This window comes from Staurois parvus, unplaced genomic scaffold (assembly GCF_062004578.1).
Source record: "Staurois parvus isolate SC_StPar_1 unplaced genomic scaffold, SC_StPar_1.0 ptg003760l, whole genome shotgun sequence".
NCBI lineage: Eukaryota > Metazoa > Chordata > Amphibia > Anura > Ranidae > Staurois > Staurois parvus.
In genome coordinates, this window is record NW_028321556.1 from 15,039 (window position 1) to 40,257 (window position 25,219).

Here is a 25,219-nt window from a genome sequence, read left to right on the forward strand (position 1 = left end):
ATTGGACATGGCTGATCATGTGGTAAAAGGCCGCTGTGATTGGCCTTTTACCTCATAATGTGATCAGCTGTGTCCATAGGACTCAGCAATCCCGGATATCACGCCCGGGTGCGCACAGGAGAGCGTGTTCTGGGAGGATATCATATGACGCCCTCCCAGAACTGGCTGGCCGTAGTGCAGCCATCATTCGGCTATCTGCGGTCGGCAACTAGTTAAAGACCCCATGCCTGTCTTGCAGTTTTGTCCCAGGTTCTATTCTCTATTGGGTGCACGGCCCCCAAGCACACAGCAGCTCCCCAGTTCTCACAACTCAACAACAAAACAATGGGTGTTCTTTTGACGTTTAATGCTGGTTGAGCTTGGACGGGGAGTAAGGAGAGCCTTGGGATACTCCAAATTTAGTGCAAAGAGTAGCAGAGGACTCTCAATGGTCTTAACTAGACTCTAGCCTTTTTCTGGTCATCTCTCCTCCCGGGGAATGGCTGAAGCTGTATAAATATGTAGGTCCAGGGTCTGCCTCTTCCAACCCACTGCACCCTAGAACTCACTAGAAAGCAGGAAGGAGTAGTTGAGCCTGTAGCCAGCAGGACTCAGAACAGTCAAAGACAATCAAACTGGCAACCTTAATCCACGCCACCATCAATCCCACCCCACACGCCAAAGTCCTGGGTGTCACCCTGGACTCAAACCTTTCCTTCCAACCTCATGTCCAATCACTATCAAAGTCATGCAGGCTCCACCTCCGCAACATCTCCAAGATACGTACGTTCCTAACCCCAGACACTACTAAACAACTCGTACACTCCCTCATCATCTGACGCCTGGACTACTGCAACTCCCTTCTCACCGGCCTACCCAAACAAACGCTATCCCCACTCCAGTCTATCCTGAACTCAGCGGCTAGACTCATCCACCTCACCAACCGCTCCACATTCGCTCCTCACAGTACTTTCTACTCTCTAGCTCCCTGGTCTCCTCCTCCCATGCCCGACTGTAGGACTTCTCTAGGACTTCCCCCATCCTCTGGAACTCCCTACCCCAATCCATCAGACTGTCACCTACCCTCCTCACATTCAGGCGCACCCTGAAAACCCATCTCTTCAGGGAAGCCTACCCCACCCTCACCTAACAACTGATCTCCTCCACTTCTCTCACCACTCCATCCCCCACAGCCACTTCCTCCTGTACCACTATCCCCTCCCTCCTAGATTGTAAGCTCGAAAGAGCAGGGCCCTTGAACCCCTCGTGTATTGTATTGTTACTGTTTTGTCTCATGTTCGGTCCCCCTCGCTATAGTACAGAGCTGAGCAAACCCTTTGGTGCTATACAAATGCTGTATTATAATAATAATAGCAACCTAACTAGGAGGGTGCTACATCAGCTAAGAACACAATGAAAAGATTCAACATTCTTTTTTAATGAATAAACTCCTCAACCTTCTCATTTTTTTTTACAGGGCGATGGCCTTCACATGACAAAGAGTCCTGACTTTCAGAAAAATGGCGATGGAAAAAACAAGACTGGAGACATTACCGACACGTCGGCAGCCTTCCTTGGACGGTAGAAATGAGGCCATGGGTCTCGGCACTCCATAGTCAGGACGGCGATTATCAGCTTTCTGAGCTTCTTGCTGACGTTGTACTTCATGTCCCATGTGGTCCACCTCCTTCCTCCGACCCCAGGCACCAGACAGGAGAAGGATGGGCCAATACATCTATTATCTTCTACTGCTGCTATTGAGCTTTGCTCTGGACTCATCCTCCTATGGGCCAAACACCAGAGCCCAGAAGAAGGGAGACATCATTCTTGGTGGACTCTTCCCCATCCATTTCGGAGTCAACTCAAAGGACGAGATCTTAGAATCAAGGCCAGAATCCCTCGAGTGCACCAGGTAGGAAATGGATTTGGTGGCGTAATCATACAGGCATGAGCCCTTTCACTAGAAACTCCATCTTAACATCCCAGAATATATAGAATCCTAGATGCATCACTGAAGTTGGCCATATACCTTGCAATCAGATTGCATGGCCTGCGTTGGATCTATCAATGACAATGTAGTATGAGAGTCGACCTAATTGTATGCAAATGGAATGGTAGGTAGGGCTTTTATGACCTAGTTTTTGGTAGATCGTATGGAGATTGTATACTGCAACACAGCCATACTCAACTTTTAAAACATGGAGGAACCCTTAAAATAAATTTCGGGTTTCAGGGGACTCCTTCTAATATTTGCTATTAGGGACGGGCTACGTGTTCAAGTCAAAAGTAACTCGAACATTGGCTGCTTGGTGCGGTAAGAATGGTAAGGGCGTTCGGTGGGAAGTTCGCTCACGCGCCCCAAAATGCAATTGACCACAGGTCAAGTGCAATGCTTTGGCCAATCACAGCTGAATTCACAGGAAGAGCCATGATTGGCCAAAGTCTCGGTGACTTTGGCCAATCATGGCTCAAGTCCACTCCCCACACTGTATAAGGCTGCTTACACAGCAGTCTTGTGTAGTGTGTTGGTGGAGTTAGATAGGTGAGGATAGTTAGTGGTGTGTTAGGAGACAGTGTAGTGCAGTGTTGTGGTGTCAGTGTTTTGGTGTCACTGTGGTGGTGTCAGTGTGTTGTTTTTACAACACTTCTGCATCACTGCTGTTCCCATTTATTCCTTGTGAATTTTTTATTTATTTATTTATATTTGTCAGCATCAGGTTCTGTTGCTGCATCTTTAGTGTTCCCAGGGGCGGACTGACCATTCAGGTACTCGGGCACTGCCCGAGGGCCCAGGGTCGGTAGGGGGCCCCAATGAGATGTCCCTGGTACCTTTCATGGCTTTTTTGGGTGTAGTTTGAGTGTGGGCAAGGACACAGGGGCCCCATGATCCCCTGTTGCCCGGGGGCCCCATAAGTTGTCAGTCCGCCCCTGAGTGTTCCCCTTTTGTGTCGCAGACTGCTGGTCTGGGAGGGTGATTGAGAGCTTTAGCTGGAGATTTTCTAACCAGGTAGCAGTACCTTACCTTGTCTAATATAGGGAGCCAACACTGCTCTTCTATAGATACAGTAGGGTGAGTGAACCTTCCAGTTAAAAAATACCCATCTTAACGCAAAGCTGTGGGGAATATTTCTAAAATGACATTTACTGTAATTAGGGGCATAAAATCACCTCTGAACCACAACAGAGTGTCTTTAGAAGAACCCAAAACCCAAGGTACAACCCAACGGGTAATGCAATTATCTACCAAGCTTCCCAGTCACTAGTTCTCCTACCTCCTCTGCTTCATGCAATTGGTCCATCACTATGACGGGCGGCCCTACAAACCAATAGGAAGGAATGGAGGAGGAAGAGCCAACGCTAGTTCTAAAGAATCTTGGTGGGTCATTGCATTTGTTGGAGTTTGGGGGCCACTTTAGTGGAAAACAGAGGATCCTGTCACTTCGATGCTGAGAAATAGTCCATCAAATCCTCGAGGAAATGGATACATCTGGAAGTGTGGATCTCATTGGGTTCTTCTGCTGACTTTACATCATTACCGCATACTTCCCAACCTTCTGCTCTAAAGAAGAATATTTTGTATTTCACCTGGTTGCTAACATTTAGTTTTTTTGGATGTCCGTACGTGAGCAGATGGAGACTGCTGGTCTGGAATGGTGATTTCAACCTTTACCTGGAGATTTTCTAACCAGGTAGCAGCACCTTACCTTTGTCTTGTCTAATATAGGGAGCCAACACTGCTCTTCCATAGATACAGTAGGGTGAGTGAACCTTGTCACCCTAAAGCAGAAAGCGTGTTACCGGGAGGATCACTGCATTCTTATTCTTGGGTTTAGATACATTTTATGGCTTAGTTACATTGGATGTGCAAGGGGTGGAGACGTAAAGAAAGCCAAATAGAAAATATGTGGCCGACAAATCATTGTGGAAGAGAATACAGCAAATAGTAACCTAATAAGACTGTTTGGGGTAAATTGCGCTCTTCCAGTTAAAAAAATACCCACCTTAATGCAAAACTGTGGGGGAATATATCTAAAATGACATTTACTGTAATTAGGGGCATAAAATCACCTCTGAACCACAACAGAGTGTCTTTAGAAGAACCCAAAACCCAAGGTACAACCCAACGAGTAATGCAATTATCTACCAAGCTTCCCAGTCACTAGTTCTTCTACCTCCTCTGCTTCATGCAATTGGTCCATCACTATGACGGGCGGCCCTACAAACCAATAGGAAGGAATGGAGGAAGAAGCGCCAATGCTAGTTCTAAAGAATCTTGGTGGGTCATTGCATTAGTTGGAGTTTGGGGGCCACTTTAGTGGAAAGCAGAGGATCCTGTCACTTCGATGCTGAGAAATAGTCCATCAAATCCTCGAGGAAATGGATACATCTGGAAGTGTGGATCTCATTGGCTTCTTCTGCTGACTTTACATCATTAGCGCATACTTCCCAACCTTCTGATATGGAAAAGGACACATTACAGCGCAATGTATGCAGGAACACAGAGCTGCCATTAGAAACCATGGGGCCTTGTACCATCTGCCTGACAGTGTCTCCCAATACACTCCCCATGCACCTTCACTCCAGGGGCGGACTGACCATTTGGAAACTCAGGCACTGCCCAAGGACCCAGGGTCATTAGGGGGCCCCATGAGATGCCCCTGGTACCTTTTTCATAGGCTTTTTTGAGTTTGGGCAAGGACACAGGGGCCCCATGATCCCCTATTGCCCGGGGGCCCCATGAGTTGTCAGTCTGCCCCTGTTCACTACCCTGCACTCTGCACCCTCTGCATTCCCTATGACACAGCACACTGTACATTCTATATTCGCCACTGTGTACCCAACACTCTGCATCCCCTGGATCCCCAGAACTCCAACACTCTGCACCCCCTGTGTCCCCAGTACTCCAACACTCTGCACCCCTGCATCCCCAGTTCTCCAACACTCTGGACCCTTGCATCCCCAGTACTCCAAAACTCTGCACCCTTGCATCCCCAGTTCTCCAACACTCCGCACCCCTGCATCCCCAGTTCTCCAACACTCTGCACCCCTGCATCCCCAGTTCTCCAACACTCTGCACCCCTGCATCACCAGTAATCCAACACTCTGCATCTCTGCATCCCTAGCAATCCAACACTCTGCACCCCCTGCATCCCCAGTACTCCAACACTCCGCACCCCTGCGTCCCCGGTACTCCAACACTCTGCACCCTTGCATCCCCAGTACTCCAAAACTCTGCACCCTTGCATCCCTAGTTCTCCAACACTCCGCACCCCTGCATCCCCAGTTCTCCAACACTCTGCACCCCCTATGTCCCCAGTACTCCAAAGTTCTGCACCCCTGCATCCCCAGTACTCCAACAATCTGCACCCCTGAGTCCCCAGTACTCCAACACTTTGCACCCCTGCGTCCCCAATTCTCCAACTCTCTGCACCCCCTGCATCCCCAGCTTTCCAACACTCTGCACCCCTGCATCCCCAGTACTCCAACACTCTGCACCCCCTGCGTCCCCAGTACTCCAACGTTCTGCACCTCCTGTGTCCCCAGTACTCCAACGTTCTGCACCCCTGCGTCCCCAGTTCTGCAACACTCTGCACCCCCTGTGTCCCCAGTACGCCAACACTCTGCACCCCCTGCGTCCCCAGTACGCCAACACTCTGCACCCCCTGCGTCCCCAGTACGCCAACACTCTGCACCCCCTGCGTCCCCAGTACGCCAACACTCTGCACCCCCTGCGTCCCCAGTACGCCAACACTCTGCACCCCCTGCGTCCCCAGTACGCCAACACTCTGCACCCCCTGCGTCCCCAGTACGCCAACACTCTGCACCCCCTGCGTCCCCAGTACGCCAACACTCTGCACCCCCTGCGTCCCCAGTACGCCAACACTCTGCACCCCCTGCGTCCCCAGTACGCCAACACTCTGCACCCCCTGCGTCCCCAGTACGCCAACACTCTGCACCCCCTGCATCCCCAGTACGCCAACACTCTGCACCCCCTGCGTCCCCAGTACGCCAACACTCTGCACCCCCTGCGTCCCCAGTACGCCAACACTCTGCACCCCCTGCGTCCCCAGAACCCCAACACTTTGCACCTCTGCATCCCCAGTAATCCAACACTCTGCACCCCCTGCATCTCCAGTATCCCCAGTACTCCAACACTCTGCACCCCGGCGTCCCCAGTACTTGAACACTCTGCATCCCCTGCATCATCTGCAGTCTGCACCACTCGTATCCCCAGTGCTCCAACATTCTGCACCCCCTGCATCCCTCTCTACCCTACATTCTGCATCCCCCAGTACCTCAAATTCAGTCCCCCCTAAATCCCACATATTCTGTACACTTCATTTCACCACCCGCACTCCCCACTACTCACCCTGTGCCCACTGTCCCCTCATCTCACACTCTGTACCCCCAACATTACTGTGCTCTGCAACCCCCATTACCCAACACTCTGTACCATCAGCATCCTCCTATTTCCTGCACCCCCTACATTCCTCTACCACGCAGCCCCCTCACCAGTCATATTTGGGGAGAAGCCTCATCTGGTAAAGTTAACAAAAAAAAAGTCATCACTCTTCCATATTTCTATGCAGGTCTTTTCTGGACCGGTGTCTTGCACTGTCGCAGGTCTGAACCTCCCGTGCTCCAAGCTTTACCAGAACACTTGGGCAGTGGGCTTCATCAGGTCAGCAGAGGGTCCTGGTACAGGAGGATTGTCTGTACCCCTATCAGGGGCCCTAGGATGCAAAGGACATTATTATTATTATTATTATACAGGATTTATATAGTGACAGTTTGCTCAGCGTTTTACAATATAACGGGAGACAATACAGCAACAATACATTTCAATACAAGAGGGATAGGAGGGCCCTGATCCTGGGAGCTTACAATCTAAGAGGGAGGGGCTAGTGGTACAAAAGGTAGTAACTGTGGGGGATGAACTGATAGGAGAAATAGAAGATTCCATTATTAGTTGAAGGCAGGATAGGCTTCCCTGAAGAGAGAGGTTTTCAGAGATCGCCTAAAAGTGAGCAGAGTAGGAGATAGTCTGATAAATTGGGGTAGAGAGTTCCAGAGGATGGGGGAAGCTCTGGAGAAGTCCTGGAGACAAGCATGGGAAGAGGAGACAAGGGAGCTAGAGAGCAGGAGGTTGTGCGAGGAGCGGAGAGGCCGGTTTGGGTGATATTGGAGACAAGATCGGTGATGTAATTTGGGGCGGAGTTATAAATGGCTTTATATGTTATTGTTAATGTTTTGAATTTTATCCATTGGGCAATGGGAAGCCAGTGGAGGGATTGGCAGAGAGGGATGGAGGATACTGAGTGGAGACCAGTGGAGGGATTGGCAGAGAGGGGTGGAGGACGCTGAATGGAGGCCAGTGGAGGGATTGGCAGAGAGGGGTGGAGGACACTGAGTGGAGATCAGTGGAGGGATTGGCAGAGATGGGTGGAGGACGCTGAATGGAGGCCAGTGGAGGGATTGGCAGAGAGGGGTGGAGGACGCTGAGTGGAGGCCAGTGGAGGGATTGGCAGAGAGGGGTGGAGGACACTGAGTGGAGATCAGTGGAGGGATTGGCAGAGAGGGGTGGAGGACGCTGAATGGAGGCCAGTGGAGGGATTGGCAGAGAGGGGTGGAGGACACTGAGTGGAGATCAGTGGAGGGATTGGCAGAGATGGGTGGAGGACACTGAGTGGAGGCCAGTGGAGGGATTGGCAGAGAAGGATGGAGGACACTGAGTGGAGGCCAGTGGAGGGATTGGCAGAGAGGGATGGAGGACACTGAGTGGAGATCAGTGGAGGGATTGGCAGAGAGGGGTGGAGGACGCTGAATGGAGGCCAATGGAGGGATTGGCAGAGAGGGATGGAGGACACTGAATGGAGGCCAGTGGAGGGATTGGCAGAGAGGGGTGGAGGACACTGAATGAAGACCAGTGGAGGGATTGGCAGAGAGGGGTGGAGGACACTGAGTGGAGGCCAGTGGAGGGATTGGCAGAGAGGGATGGAGGACACTGAATGGAGGCCAGTGGAGGGATTGGCAGAGAGGGGTGGAGACCAATGGAGGGATTGGCAGAGAGGGGTGGAGGACACTGAGTGGAGGTCACAAATACAATCATCTAAAGGTTAGATAAAAGGTTTAGGTCAGTAAAATACAAATAATAGTTCAATAAGACATTTTTGTCTTCTTGGGTTCTATACATAGGACCAAAAAGTGCAACAATTAAAGGGGAAAGAGGGTCAGAGGGATTCGGTTGCAAAAGAGGGACAGTTGGGAGCCATGTTAGTGCACCTTGTGATGGGTGGAGGTCAGCAGGAGGAAGCAGAGAGAGCTGCAGATGGGGCCCTAGAGGTCAACACATGCTTTCTCCATACAGGGTAAGGCACCAGGCTTGCTGTTGGATCCCTCAGTGAAGAAAGCATAAAAAACATAGGACAAGGACAACATATAAATGCAGATGGGCCCTTTGTGGAGACCAAACACAGAATTCCAGCACTGCTAGGCGCTGACGTCCTCCCGGGATCCTCTAGCTGCAGACAGGAAGGCAGAACATTGGCAGTCATTCTACATAATCTGACCTGGGAAGGACCCTATAGACTGTACAACGGATATTTACAAGACTCCTTTCCTGATCTCTGTGCACACAGGATGGGTCACTTCCAAGTGAGAGGTCACTGATATCTCGTACTACTTGAAGGGTAACTCCACTTTTGTGAGAAAAAAAAATCGAATAAAAGAAATATAATATGACATATACAATCGCGACACAAGTCATTTTGCAGTTAAATGTTATTAAAAGTTGCCTTTCCTTCCACTGTAGTTTTCTGTAAAATGCAATGTGGCAACCTGGAGGTGTTCTGTGCACAGATGGTGTATGGCACCCCCCCCCCACCCCCCTCAAAAATGTAATTTCCTGCCTGTATGATTGGCTCACTGATTTTCTCAGTAGTCTGCACTAAGATACAAGTCAGATTTTGGGCATCACCTGCAACAAAAATGTCATTTTTGGTGAGATGCTCCCAAAGGGATGCAGACCCTTCCACTTTCCTCATTAGAGCCCTGCAGGTGCAGCAGCTGATTGATAAATAATAATTAGTCACTCCCATTCACATTAACTTTGTACATGGACACAGACAAACAGCTATTTCTTTAGGATAGGAAAAGGTAGGGATCTGCAATAAGACGTATAGACTCCAGAGAGAGAGAGATATCATTCCCCTCCCCCCCTGTACAAATCATTAGTAATACCTCATCTGGAATATGCAGTTCAGTTTTGGGCACCCATTCACAAAAAGAACATTGGGGAACTGGAGAAAGTACAGAGAAGGGCAACCAAACTGATGAAACATGGAGGAGATCAGCTATGAAGTTCTGAAGGCAAAAAGGGTTCCAACCCGATACTAGCAAGATGGATCTAAAAAACTGGTCGGTGAGTGTATACACCAAGTATAAATCATGGCCTCCGTATCCAGTGATGTATTTAGGTTTTGTGCTGCCCTAGGCAACACAAAGATTTGCACCCCGCCCCCAAAGAAAGAACCTGACATTGACCAAGAACACCCCTGCCCTCCACCCAAGTCTTCCATTACCACTGCCCCCCATACACCAGCCACCATCCCCCATGGCGAGAGAGAGAAAGACACTCACCTTCACAGTTCCGGACATCCCCAGGAACGAGAGTCGGGTTGTGCCTACACCATCATGAAACCCACAGCATCTTTCGGAACCCACCAGGTCCCCATGCCGCATGTGTCCCTTCTTCCATCCCTTCTTCCAAGGGGCAGTGCTGCCCCCCCTGAAAAATGTCGCCCTAGGCAAATGCCTTGTTTGCCTTGTGGTACATACACCCCTGTCCGTATCTCCTGGAGAACTGATGGGCTGTCTTCTCAGGGACATTGGTCAACTACAGCCTTTCTCAACCATGGTTCCACGGAACCCAAGGGTTCCTCCAGAGGTAGCTAAAGGTTCCTTGAGAAGTTAGTAATTTTTAGACACATTTTATTGGCAATAAATACACAAATGTGAAGGTATTTTGAGGAAAATTGAGTTCTGTGATCTTATCTTTTTTTGTTCCAAAACCTTTTTTGAGTTTCAGACCGCATATAAAATACTGAACATAGCAAAAATACAGATTTTGTAGCTTTCAAACCAACGGAGTAGATACGTGAGCCATGCTAAGGATAGACAAGTACAAGCAGGGTTTTTATTTTCTCAAAGAATAGCTGCAGGAACTCACTCCTTCACTTTTTGTCCTTGCCCCACCCCCACCTCCAAGCCCTGTCCCTTGGTTCCACCCCTGCTCACCTCAAAGTACTGCCCCTTTTTAGAGAATGCAGATTGAAGTATTATTATGTGGGGCAAAGTCATTTGTGTGGATTTTGTTAATGATAACAAGGAAAGAAATATAACAGATTCCCCGCAGCCAGCAACAATAGATTCTCCCAGCCAAAAGACCCCAGCAGCAACAACAGATATCAAAGCCACAGAGACCCCAGCAGCAACAATAGATTCTCCCAGCCAAAAGACCCCAGCAGCAACAACAGATTTCACAGCCACAAAGACCCCAGCAGCAACAACAGATCTCACAGCCACAAAGACCCCAGCAGCAACAACAGATCTCACAGCCACAGGGACCCCAGCAGCAACAACAGATCTCACAGCCACAGGGACCCCAGCAGCAACAACAGATCTCACAGCCACATGGACCCCAGCAGCAACAACAGATCTCACAGCAGCCAGCATCAATAGACTTTCCTGAACAATAGACTCCCGCCCTCAACAGTCACTATGCAAAAAATAAATCACCTCCAGTGACAATAGATCCCCCAGCAGTCAGCATCAATAGACCTTCCAGCACCCCCCAGCACCCCTTGCCATTACATATATCCAGTGCTGCTGAAAAAAAAAACACTTAGTACAAGTAACAATATACTGTATCATGTAAAAGGGTAATATAGGGTAATATATCTCACCAAAGATATCTCACGCAATTTTTACCTCTCAGATAAGTTACCACTGACCACCAATTAACTTTTCTTCCCACTAACCACCAATGTAAGGAGCATATTTCCCACTGACATTATTGTAAAGGACATTCTTCCCACTGACACCAATGTAAGGGACATTCTTTCCACTGACCACCAATGTAAGGGACATTCTTCCCACTGACCACCAATGTAAGGGACATTCTTCCCACTGACACCAATGTAAGGGACATTCTTCCCACTGACACCAATGTAAGGGACATTCTTCCCACTGATCACCAATGTAAGGGACATTCTTCCCACTGACCCCCAATGTAAGGGACATTCTTCCCACTGACCACCAATGTAAGGGACATTCTTCCCACTGACCCCCAATGTAAGGGGCATTCTTCCCACTGATCACCAATGTAAGGGACATTCTTCCCACTGACCACCAATGTAAGGAGCATTCTTCCCACTGACCACCAATGTAAGGGACATTCTTCCCACTGACCCCCAATGTAAGGGGCATTCTTCCCACTGATCACCAATGTAAGGGACATTCTTCCCACTGACCACCAATGTAAGGAGCATTCTTCCCACTGACCACCAATGTAAGGGGCATTCTTCCCACTGACCACCAATGTAAGGGACATTCTTCCCACTGACACCAATGTAAGGAGCATTCTTCCCACTGACCACCAATGTAAGGGTCATTCTTCCCACTGATCACCAATGTAAGGGACATTCTTCCCACTGACCACCAATGTAAGGAGCATTCTTCCCACTGACCACCAATGTAAGGAACATTCTTCCCACTGACCCCCAATGTAAGGAGCATTCTTCCCACTGACACCAATGTAAGAAGCATTCTTCCCACTGACCACCAATGTAAGGAGCATTCTTCCCACTGACTTCCAATGTAAGGAGCATTCTTCCTACTGATCACCAATGTAAGGGACATTCTTCCCACTGACCACCAATGTAAGGGACATTCTTCCCACTGACCCCCAATGTAAGGGACATTCTTCCCACTGATCACCAATGTAAGGGACATTCTTCCCACTGACCACCAATGTAAGGGACATTCTTCCCACTGACCACCAATGTAAGGGACATTCTTCCCACTGATCACCAATGTAAGGGACATTCTTCCCACTGACCACCAATGTAAGGGACATTCTTCTCACTGACCACCAATGTAAGGGACATTCTTCCCAGTGACACCAATGTAAGGAGCATTCTTCCCAGTGACACCAATGTAAGGAGCATTCTTATCACTGATACCAAAGTAAGGGGCATTCTGCCCAATTTTTCTTTATTAAAAATCTTGTAATCAATAAACATACAATCATATACAGTATATATATAAATAAATAATTATATACATATTTACACAAAAACTAAAATAAATATAGCAACATCTGCTGTCAGACAAAAGCAAACCTCTCAGACAGGAACATGTCATTACTGGGCAGGTGCGGACTTACCATTCGAGCACTCGGGCACTGCCCGTGGGCCCAGGGTCAGTAGGGGGCCCCATGAGATGCCCCTAGTACCTTTCATAGGCTTTCTTGGGTGTGGTTTGAGTGTGGGTGAGGACACAGGGGCCCCATCATCCCCTATTGCCCGGGGGCCCCATGAGTTCGCCCCGTAACAGGGGAAATAGATCTTACTAAGACTCACATCACTACACCAGACATCAAACCTGGGAGGTCAAGAAACAACCCCGCCCCATTATGCATGCAGCCCCGCCACCATTATGCATGCAGCCCCGCCACCATTATGCATGCAGCCCATCTTCAAAAAGAAGATCTTAACCAACAAAAACTAAAGGAGTGAAAAGAACAGCATAAGAAAAGCGCCCCTCCCCCAGAGATGGACAGTTCACCAAAGGCAGGTCTGATATTCCTCCACGCCCTCATCCAGACCACCCGAGGCTCCCTGCCCTTCTCAAGACCCCGAATCTTCCCAACCTCACCCAGAATATGGCGCACCACCACCTCAACAGGGAGGAATTTCTTCAGGGTAATCTGACACCATGAATTCCACGTGAAGTAACGAACAAGTATACTAACTAGAAAAAGTGTATCCAAATCAAAGTCCCAGTGAGCTGGGAATGCCCCGTACACCCACTCTGCATAACTCATGCGATAGAGAAAGGGGATGCCCAGAACCCTCCCCACCCTTTTATACACCTCTATGTTAAAGGGACACTGGAGCAGAAAGTGGTCCATAGACTCCACTTTACCAACACACTCTGCTCCAGGACAATCCCGATCATCCACAGGGTGGTTCTTCAGGTTCCTTCTCACATAGAGCCTTCCATGAAAAGCGAGCCAGGCTTGATCCCTAAACTTCAAAGGGATTCTCCCCAAATTAATTAAACGCAATCCCTCCCTCATTACGGATCCTGGGCAATCCTTTAAGGCCAGTGGCACACTGAAAGCAGAAGCCAAAATCATCTCCCCCAGAAGCTTCCTGGGAAGGGACCTGATATCCTCCACTGTCACCTGCCACTGCCGAAATATATTCAGAGATGGGCAACATAAGCCGGGAGCTTGCCATGTCGGACTCTCAGACTTTTCACTGGCCCGCCATCTTCGCAGCAATGCAGAAAAGACTTAAACCAAGACTGAAAAATACCCACCCATCCCGGCGGGGTCTCTGCTAACATATTACCAAGATTGTACTTTAAAAAGAGCAAAGAAAAGAAAACTATCGGGTTGACCATTCCCAGCAATACTCACCACAGCTGGTGGGGCAGACATGCTGGGAGCAGCCATCTTGGTGTACTGGGATTTCTCTACCAGTACTGACCTTGCTGGTCTGTGCCTCCTCTGTCCATCTTCAGCGACTTCTGAAGGGTCATCAGAAAAGGCGAACCTGTCTGCCCTCAGGGGTGACTCCATCTGCTGGATGAAGGTCAGGGTGCCATGCTCACTCTCAACCCCCAGGCTGGGGACTTGTCAGTGCCAACCAGCCAGGGGGTTGAGAGTGAGCATGGCACCCTGACCTTCATCCAGCAGATGGAGTCACCCCTGAGGGCAGACAGGTTTGCCTTTTCTGATGACCCTTCAGAAGTCCCTGATGATGGACAGAGGAGGCACAGACCAGCAAGGCTGCTGCTCCACAGAACTCGCAGATGTCTGGATGGCACATCTCCTCTCAATGTCAAACTTCCCTTAAATGCTCCACTTCTTGCTTTCATGTTTTCCAGTAATAAAGATTGTTTCTTCACCTTCTCCTCCATTTGCTGTAGTTCTGGCTTTATGGCCAATCTGTTCTTACTCCAGGCTTGGCAGTGTTTGGCTCTGAAGGATTTATGATCAGCCTTCAAAACCTTACGTTTTTCCTCAGCTCTTCCAATCGCCATAAAACTATTGAATCCTCTGTCTGTACACATCCACATCTTCACCAGGGCCTGGACCCACAGTCAGGTCATCCACCTCCTCCTCCTCCTCACTAGGTGTCATCAGGGGGATCCCTCCCAGGGCCTCCTCCTGGATCAGGCATGTTTCCTGGCCAAGCTGGCAGGCAAGGCCCAGGCTTGAAAAACACTGGTTCACAGGGAGAGTTCCTTCAGTGTGTCCTCTTCCTTCTCCCACTGACCACCAATATAAGGAGCATTCTTCCCACTGATCACCAATGTAAGGGACATTCTTCCCACTGACCCCCAATGTAAGGGACATTCTTCCCACTGATCACCAATGTAAGGGACATTCTTCCTACTGGCCACCAATGTAAGGAACATTCTTCCCACTGACCCCCAATGTAAGGGACATTCTTCCCACTGACCCACAATGTAAGGAACATTCTTCCCACTGACCCCCAATGTAAGGGACATTCTTCCCACTGACCCCCAATGTAAAGAACTTTCTTCCTACTGACCCCCAATGTCCTCTTCCTTCTCCCACTGACCACCAATGTAAGGGACATTCTTCCCACTGACCACCAATATAAGGAGCATTCTTCCCACTGACACCAATGTAAGGAGCATTCTTCCCACTGACACCAATGTAAGGGACATTCTTCCCACTGACCACCAATGTAAGGGACATTCTTCCCACTGACCACCAATATAAGGAGCATTCTTCCCACTGACCACCAATGTAAGGGACATTCTTCCCACTGACCAACAATGTAAGGGGAATTCTTTCAAATAGCACCAATGTAAGGAGCATTCTTCCCACTGACCCCCAATGTAAAGAACTTTCTTCCTACTGACCGCCAATGTAGGGAGCATATTTCTCACTGACCACCAATGTAAGGGGCATTCTTCCAAATGACCACCAGTGTGCTAGGACCCTTCATTGACCACCTGTGCCAGAGCCCATTTTTCCACTGGTAACTAAGATGAGCACTAAAATTTTCACTGTCTGCATTTTTTCTGGCGATATACAGCAGCCCAGGGTGTCAAATAAAGTGCATACACAACATTCCTTATTATCTTATTTATTTTATTATTATTGGCAGGAGTTCTCTGAGACCTGAAAGTTATTTCAAGGGTTCTTCCATGGTAAGAAGGTCAAGAAAATCCCACCACCACTTTGAACATGTCCCAGGAACAATTAGAAAGACACGGCTCTGTCCTTGCCATATGGAGAGTCTGTAACAATCCTGCAGATACACTTTCAGGTTTCCCCACCACATACAATTGGACCTATGAGAGCTCCACTTTTATCTTAGTTTAGAGACAGGAACACAACTAGAGGAAATAAGTCGAGGAAGTCTGGTCCTTAGTTCGTTCCTTTACAGATGAGGACAATTGAAGCTATTAACACTTCTCTGACATGGAGTATTCCCAAATGGAAGGCGGTGTGAGTGACAACCATTTTCTGTAACCTTGTCCTTGGAATCCCCAAAATTGATCAAAGTGTAACAAATTAAAGGTTTATTAATAGATGGAATGTCAGGAGTTTCCTAGGAAACATCCCAATGTTTTCCAGCCAGCCTTTTCCCCACATACCACTTAACTCTCCTTTGCTTTGTTGCAGATATAACTTTCGTGGGTTCCGATGGCTGCAAGCCATGATATTCGCAATCGAGGAGATCAACAACTCGACCACCATGCTGCCGAATATCACACTGGGCTACAGGATTTTCGACACCTGCAACACGGTCTCAAAGGCCCTGGAGGCCACCCTCAGCTTCGTGGCCCAGAACAAGATTGACTCGCTAAACCTGGATGACTTCTGTAACTGTTCAGAGCACATGCCCTCCACCATCGCCGTGGTTGGAGCTACGGGCTCCGGAATATCTACCGCAGTGGCCAACCTGCTGGGGCTTTTCCATATACCTCAGGTGAAAGGATGGTTACTGTAGACGTTGGGTCACTAAAGGGACTCCTAGGCTTGGAGATTAGATGTTTACTATTGACCTGTGAGCCTATGTATAGGGATGAAGTATTTCTGAAGCCAACATTTTTTGGTAAATGATTAAAACCCATATCGTTTTTTTTGCCATCTGTTTCTCATTTGAGAGACCAACATTTACTTTTTGTTTAAAAATGTCAATATTGGCTGTGCCCACACTGCATGGGTTAAGTGCTTGTATTGTCCAGGGGCTCATGGAAATGCTGTACTTACCCATTGCTCCAATCCTCTGGAAAACCGCTCTCCCCCCACCAGGGGCGTATTTACCACAAGGCAAACAAGGCACTTGCCTAGGGCGGCATTTTTCAGGGGGGCAGCACCTCCCCTCCGAAGAAGGGATGAAAAAAGGGACACGCATGCCATGAGAACCAGGTGGGATCCAAGAGAGGCTGCTGGCTGCTTGATGGTGTATGTAGAGCCCAGAGGTGGACTGACAACTCATGGGGCCCCCGGTCAATAGGGGATCATGGGGCCCATGTATCCTCACCCACACCCAAAAAAGCCTTTGAAAAAGCCAAAGAAAGGTACCAGGAGCATCTCATGGGGCCCCCTAGTGACCCCGGGCCCTCAGGCAGTGCCTGAGTGCTCAAATGGTCAGTCCGCCCCTGGTAGAGCCTGACTCCCATTCCCAGAGATGTCCGCAGCTTTGAAGATGAGTGTCTTTCTCTCTATCGCCGGGAGGGTAGTGGAAGGCTTTCCCGAGTTGGGGGGGCAGGGGTGTTGTTGGTCAATGTCAGACTCTCTCTGCAGGAGGGCGAAGGGGGGGGGGGTGTTGGTTCGGTGTCCATTGGGTCAGATGATTTTTGTGTTGCCTATTGCAGCACAAAACCTAAATACACCACTGCCCCCCACGTCCAACAGTGGACTGTTTCTGCCGTTCTAATGTTTAGAGCCATTCTATGGGCGTGATGACGTCAGGAACAGCCCATTCACCATTCAAGCAGGGGGGGCAGGAACATCGGGGAACAGTCTTGGATTTGGAGGATCGGTGGATTAGGTAAGTAAATTTTTGCTTTCTGAGCTCCTAGACAAAAACGAGCATTTGACCCACGCATGGGAAAATATAACATTTTATCCAGGTTTCTTCTTTGAGAAAGTGAGAGGAAATCTCTTTAGTGTGAAGGAAATCCCCTCTTATACTGAAACGGTTGTTCCCATTGAATGGTTTCCTCTCTTTGTGTTTTGGTCAGAACTCAAAATTTTGGTTTCCCATCACTTTCTGTCCCAGCGACAAAGGTCACCAGTAGAGATCAGACTGAACTTTGGCTGTTTAGGCATTCAGGCAAATGCCCGAAGTTAGGCCCAGTTGGCCCCTGATTTTTTTGAGAGCCAAGAATTTCATATAGAAGCAGTATTTGTACTGTTTCTATATATGACTTCTTCTCATTGTCACTGGGTCCTAAGGAAGCTCAGTTGCTTGCACCCGCGGTGTCCCTTGGAACCACTGATGTCACAGGGAATCCCCTCCCCTTAGCAGTGACATCACTGGCCAAAAAGTGGCCGCTAACCAGACTTGGTCAATGATGTAGCCACCATCCCCGCCCCTTCCCTTGTATAGTTGATTGACAGATGAGATGTCATTGGTGGTCAGTAGTGCCCCCATTGGATGACAGTGTAGTGCCCCTGCATATTGGGGAACAGTGTATTGCCCCTGTAGATTAGCGGTCAGTGTAACTCCCCTTTACATTGGTGATCATTGTGGTGCCCCCCTATATTGGGGGACAGTATAGAGCTCATACTCCTATACATTAGTGGTTGGTGTAGTGACCCCATACATGGCTGTGTAGTGCAACCAAGACTGGTGCTAGGCTATATTGCACCCTAGGCAAGACCAGCTAATTGCACCCCCCACCCCCCGAAAAAAATTCACCTGTAGCTCTACTACCCCTCCTAGCACACATCATCTTTCCCCTTAAATTTTCCACCCTAGCAAAAATGCCCCCCCCAGAGTAATCCCCCCCCCCCCAATTCTGCCTCCTAGCACAAATCCCCCTAAATTCCTCCACCTAGCACAAACCCCTCTAAATTACCCTTTCCAGCAAAAATTCTTCTTCCCCACCCAAATCCCCCCCTTCCTAGCACACTTCCCCAAATTACCTCAAGCACAAATTCCCTCCCAGAGCACAAATTCCCGCCCAAATCCCCCTCCTAGCATGCCCCAATCCCCCCTCCTAGCACAAATCCCCCACAATGCCCCTTGCTAGCACAGCCCCCCCAATTCCCTTTCATAGTACACATCCCCCCAATCCCCCCTTCTATCAAGAATTCCCCCAAAATCCCCTCTTATCACAAATCCCCCCTCCTAATACAAACCACCCCATCCCCTCTCCTAACACAAATCCCCCCCCCCCAAATCCCTCTTCTAACACAACTACCTCCCAATCCCCTCTCCCAGCACCAATCCTCTTCCTCCAATCCCCCCACCTAGGACAAATCCCCACCCCAATCCCCCCTCCTAGCTCAACCCACCCAATTCCCTTTCGTAGTACAAATCCCCCCCAATCCCCATTTCTATCACGAATCCCCCCCCCCAATCCCCCCTCTTATCACAAATCCCCCTCCCTCCAAGCCCCCCTCCTAATACAAACCACCCTATCCCCTCTCCTAACACAAATCCCCCCCCCCCAATCCCCTCTTCTAACACATATATACCCACAATCCCCTCTCCCAGCACCAATCCTCTTCCTCCTATCCTCCCACCTAGGACAAATTCCCCCAAATCCCTCCTCTAGCTAAAATCCTTCTAAATTTCCCTTCCCAGCTTAAAATCCTCCCATCCAACTGAAATCGGGGGGTGTAGCCTACCCCAGCACCCCCCCAGATCCGGCCATGGCAGAGAGTGGAGAAACCAGCAGCTGTGTCTGCGCCCTAAGCAGTAGTGGTGGTGGCACCGATACACACAATACAGCCCATAATGCCACACCGAATGCCACAATACAGCCCATTTGCTGGTCATAGGTGTAGTGACCCCATACATTGGTAGTCAGTGTAGTGACCCCATACATTGGTAGTCAGTGTAGTGACCCCATACATTGATGGTCAGTGTGGTGACCCCATACATTGGTAGTCAGTGTGGTGACCCCATACAATGATGGTCATTGTAGTGACCCCATACATTGGTAGTCAGTGTAGTGACCCCATACATTGATGGTCATTGTAGTGACCCCATACATTGGTAGTCAGTGTAGTGACCCCATACATTGATGGTCAGTGTAGTGACCCCATACATTGATAGTCAGTGTAGTGACCCCATACATTGGTAGTCAGTGTAGTGACCCCATACATTGGTAGTCAGTGTAGTGACCTCATACATTGATGGTCAGTGTAGTGACCTCATACATTGGTAGTCAGTGTAGTGACCCCACACATTGATGGTCAGTGTAGTGACCCCACACATTGGTAGTCAGTGTAGTGACCCCACACATTGGTAGTCAGTGTAGTGATCCCACACATTGGTAGTCAGTGTAGTGATCCCATACATTGGTAGTCAGTGTAGTGACCCCATACATTTGTAGTCAGTGTAGTGATCCCATACATTGGTAGTCAGTGTAGTGATCCCATACATTGGTAGTCAGTGTAGTGACCCCATACATTGGTAGTCAGTGTAGTGACCCCATACATTGGTAGTCAGTGTAGTGATCCCATACATTGGTAGTCAGTGTAGTGACCCCATACATTGGTAGTCAGTGTAGTGACCCCATACATTGGTAGTCAGTGTAGTGATCCCATACATTGGTAGTCAGTGTAGTGACCCCATACATTGGTAGTCAGTGTAGTGACCCCATACATTGGTAGTCAGTGTAGTGACCCCATACATTGATGGTCAGTGTAGTGACCCCATACATTGGTAGTCAGTGTACAGCCCCCATACATTGGTAGTCAGTGTAGTGATCCCATACATTGGTAGTCAGTGTAGTGACCCCATACATTGGTAGTCAGTGTAGTGATCCCATACATTGGTAGTCAGTGTAGTGACCCCATACATTGGTAGTCAGTGTAGTGACCCCATACATTGGTAGTCAGTGTAAACCCCCATACATTGGTAGTAAATGTAGTGACTCTATACATTGGTAGTCAGTGTAGTGACCCCATACATTGGTAGTCAGTGTAGTGACCCCATACATTGGTAGTCAGTGTAGTGACCCCATACATTGATGGTCAGTGTAGTGACCCCATACATTGGTAGTCAGTGTACAGCCCCCATACATTGGTAGTCAGTGTAGTGATCCCATACATTGGTAGTCAGTGTAGTGACCCCATACATTGGTAGTCAGTGTAGTGATCCCATACATTGGTAGTCAGTGTAGTGATCCCATACATTGGTAGTCAGTGTAGTGATCCCATACATTGGTAGTCAGTGTAGTGACCCCATACATTGATAGTCAGTGTAGTGACCCCATACATTGGTAGTCAGTGTAGTGACCCCATACATTGGTAGTCAGTGTAGTAACCCCATATATTGGTAGTCAGTGTAGTGACCCCATACATTGGTAGTCAGTGTAGTGATCCCATACATTGGTAGTCAGTGGATATCCCCCATACATTGGTAGTCAGTGGATAGCCCTCATACATTGGTAGTCAGTGTAGTGAGCCCATACATTGGTAGTCAGTGTAGTGACCCCATACATTGGTAGTCAGTGTAGTGACCCCATACATTGGTAGTCAGTGTAAACCCCCATACATTGGTAGTAAATGTAGTGACTCTATACATTGGTAGTCAGTGTAGTGACCCCATACATTGGTAGTCAGTGTAGTGACCCCATACATTGATGGTCAGTGTAGTGACCCCATACATTGGTAGTCAGTGTATAGCCCCCATACATTGGTAGTCCGTGTAGTGACCCCATACATTGGTAATCAGTGGCCACTGGCTTTGTGACGTTGGTGTCAGAACAATGTAGGGACTATGAGGAGAGAGAATGACCTATAGCTGCTCACAGCCCAAGGAAGCCCTAGCAACTCTTTGGAGAACCCAAGGGTTCATACGACCCTAGTTGAGGCTGGTCTAAACGGTAGTGTGAGGTACATGTCCATGTTGAGGAAGTAATGTCATACTCTGTTTTTACAGGTCAGCTACGCTTCCTCCAGTCGCCTTCTCAGTAACAAGAACCAGTATAAATCCTTTTTGCGCACAATGCCCAATGACGAGCACCAAGCCACCGCCATGGCAGACATCATTGAGTACTTCCAGTGGAACTGGGTAGGAACTATTGCCGCAGATGATGACTACGGTAGGCCAGGAATTGAGAAATTCCGAGAAGAGGCTGAAGAACGAGACATCTGCATCGACTTCAGCGAGCTCATCTCGCAGTACACACCGATAGAGGAGATTGAGAAAGTGGTGGACGTCATCCAAAACTCAACAGCCAAAGTCATTGTGGTCTTCTCCAGTGGGCCAGACCTTGAGCCGCTCATAAAGGAAATAGTCAGGCGTAATATCACGGGACGCATTTGGCTGGCTAGCGAGGCTTGGGCCAGCTCATCCTTGATCGCTATCCCTGAATACTTTCATGTTATTGGGGGCACCATTGGTTTTGCACTGAGGGCTGGGCAAATTCCAGGATTTCGGGAATTCCTCCAGAAGGTGCACCCCAAAATGTCCAGCAGCAATGGTTTTCTCAAGGAATTCTGGGAAGAGACCTTTAACTGCCGCATGTCTGGTGTGCCTAAGAAAAATGAAGAAAACTCCAACATTACTGCCTGCACCGGCTTGGAGAACATCACCAGCGTGGAGACACCGTATCTGGATTATACTCATTTACGGATATCGTACAATGTATATTTAGCCGTGTATTCCATCGCCCACGCCCTGCAGGACATATACACATGTACCCCGGGGAAAGGACTCTTCGCCAATGGATCATGCGCGGATATAAAGAAGGTGGAAGCCTGGCAGGTAGGCCCTTTGTCCTTCCTAACTTTATCATAGTTATATTTTACAGCATTGACCTCCTTCTGTCCATCCAGTTCTGAGATTTACACAGTCAGTCCCATACCCAGATCTAACAGAGCTGAGATTTTGCCACTGAAATTGCTGCTCTGCCTCAGGGGCGGACTGACCATTTGGAAACTCGGGCTCTGCCCGAGGGCCTGGGGTCAGTAGGGGGCCCCATGAGATGCCCCTGGTACCTTTTCATAGGCATTTTTGAGTTTGGGCAAGGTCACAGGGGCCCCATGATCCCCTATTGCCTGGGGGCCCCATGAGTTTTCAGTCCGCCCCTGCTCTGCCTATTTATGGGTGCCGATGAAAAAACATCAACTGATGGTGCCTATGGGTGGATTCTTCATTTGTAATATTCAAAGCAAACTGTCCCATCCATCCACGTCTCCACGCTTTATTTTGCTGAGAAATCATTTTGAAAAACACCCCCCCTGGCATTTCTGGCAGTGGCCATCTTGAGTAAGGGCAGATGTTTCATGTAGCATTTACTTCCTGGAATCCATCTGTCCTTAACTCAGGTAAAGGCTGAGCTGAGAACCCTCCTTTCCCTCCTTAAAAGTCTTAGGATGTATGACATCATTTTCCTAGGCATGGAAACCAGGAAGAAACTGAAGAAATAAAATTAAATCATTAATTATTATAATATAATATATAAACTATTATATATATACAGTGAAGGAAATGCGTATTTGCCCCCCGCCTGATGTTGAATGTTCGCCCCTCACACAGAAATGATCGGTCTAACAATGGAATGTTCGGTGTAACACTGAGAGACAGAATACAACAACAAATTCAGCAGAAATGCGTCTAACAAATGATGACTGATCTGCATGTTCATGAGGGAAAGAAGGATTTGATCCCCTTCACAAAACATGACTTAGTACTTGGTGGCAAATCCCTTGTTGGCAATCACAGAGGTCAGACGTTTCCTGGAGTTGGCCCCCAGGTTTGCGCACATCTCAGGAGGGATTTTGGCCCACTCCTCTTGGCAGATCCTCTCCAAGTCACTAAGGCTTGGTAGCTGACGTTTGGCAACTCGAACTTTCAGCTCCTCCACAGATTTTCAATCGGATGAAGGTCTGGAGACTGACTAGGCCACTCCAGGACCTTAATGTGCTTCTTCTTGAGCCACTCCTTTGTTGCCTTGGCCGTGTGTTTTGGGTCATTGTCATGCTGGAACACCCATCCACCACCCATTTTCAATGCCCTGGCTGAGGGAAGAAGGTTCTCACCCAAGATTTGAGGGTACATTGCACCGTCCATCGGACCTTTGATGCAGTGCAGTTGTCCTGCCCCCTTAGCAGAAAAACACCCCCAAAGCAGAATGTTTCCACCACCATGTTTCACAGTTGGGATGGTGTTCTTGGGGTCATAGGCAGCATTCCTCCTCCTCCTCCAAACACGGCGAGTTGATGCCAAAGAGCTGGATTTTGGTCTCATCTGACCACAACACTTCCCACCAGTCCTCCTCTGCATCATTCAGATGTTCAGTGGCAGACTTCAGACGGCCTGGACATGTGCTTTCTTGAGCAGAGGGACCTTGCGGGCACTGCAGGATTTCAGTCCTTGTCGGCGTAGTGTGTTACCAATTGTTTTCTTGGTGACTGTGGTCCCAGCTGCCTGGAGATCATTGACAAGATCCTCACGTGTAGTTCTGGGATGATTCCTCACTGTTCTCATGATCATTGACACTCCACGAGGTGACATCTTGCATGGTGCACCAGACCTAGGGAGACTGACACTTGTTTTGTGTTTCTTCCATTTGTGAATGATTGCACCAACTGTTGTCACCTTCTCACCAAGCTGCTTGGCCATAGTTTGGTAGCCCAGTCCAGCCTTGTGTAGGTCTACCATCTTGTCCCTGACATCCTTGGACAGCTCTTTGGTCTTTGCCATGGTGGAGAGTTTGGAATCTGATGGTTTGATGGCTCCTGTGGACAGGTGTCTTTTATACAGGTAACACCATGAGATTAGCAGCACTCCCTTTAAGAGACTGCTTCTAATCTCAGCTTGTTACCTGTATGAAAGACACCTGGGAGCCAGAAATCCTGCTGAATGATAGGGGATCAAATCCTTCTTTCCCTCATGAACATGCAGATCAGTCATCATTTGTTAGACGCATTTCTGCTGAATTTGTTGTTGTATTTTGTCTCTCAGTGTTACACCGAACATTCCATTGTTAGACCGATCATTTCTGTGTGAGGGGCGAACATTCAACATCAGCCGGGGAGCAAATACGCATTTCCTTCACTGTATATATATATATATATGTATATATATTATAAATATAATAATTAATTAAAAAGTTTAAAACAAGTAAATAAGATATACTTCCTATCTATTTACTAATGTCAACAACATAAGGATTGGAAATAGTGAATATTTATTGACAGAGTGAAGTTCCACTTTAAGCGTTGTCTAGAAAAGTAGGAATATTGGAGAAAGATAGGAAAGGTTTAGCAAGGTTCTGTAAAGGAAAAAAAGTGGCAAAAAGGGAATTTGGTATCTCCTCCTAAATAATGGTGATGTTGTATACAAAATAAAATAACACACACACACAATATAAAATTGGTGAAATATTTTTATTTAATAAAGAAAAATAAAAAAAGTATTAAAATATATGTATTTAAATATGAATTTATTAAAACATAGTATTATTATAAAATTAAAGTAAATACAAATATTTAAAATAAAAATACTTTTTTAAAATATTTTTTTATTTACATTTTTAAAAATGATTATGATTATTATTATTATTATTATTATTATTATTAATAATAATGATAATAATGATAATAATAATAAACATTTGCTATAATAATAATAATAATAATAATAATAATAAACATTTGCTATAATAATAATAATAATAAATATTTGCTATAATAATAATAATAATAACAATAATAATAAACATTTGCTATAATAATAATAATAATAATAATAATAAACATTTGCTATAATAATAA

At 47.8% G+C, this 25,219-nt stretch overlaps 1 protein-coding gene across 1 annotated transcript in view; it reads left to right on the forward strand.

Annotated features, from left to right (window-relative positions):
* The first annotated feature begins 1,459 nt into the window (after positions 1 to 1,459).
* CASR (calcium sensing receptor) overlaps positions 1,460 to 25,219 on the forward strand; it is a 73,119-nt gene continuing 49,359 nt past the window's right edge. The window contains exons 1-3 of the mRNA XM_089668037.1: positions 1,460 to 1,891; positions 15,932 to 16,238; positions 21,378 to 22,205. Of these exons, the coding sequence (XP_089524163.1) occupies positions 1,653 to 1,891; positions 15,932 to 16,238; positions 21,378 to 22,205 (1,374 nt within the window). The 5' untranslated portion in view covers positions 1,460 to 1,652. The remainder of the gene's footprint in view (positions 1,892 to 15,931; positions 16,239 to 21,377; positions 22,206 to 25,219) is intronic.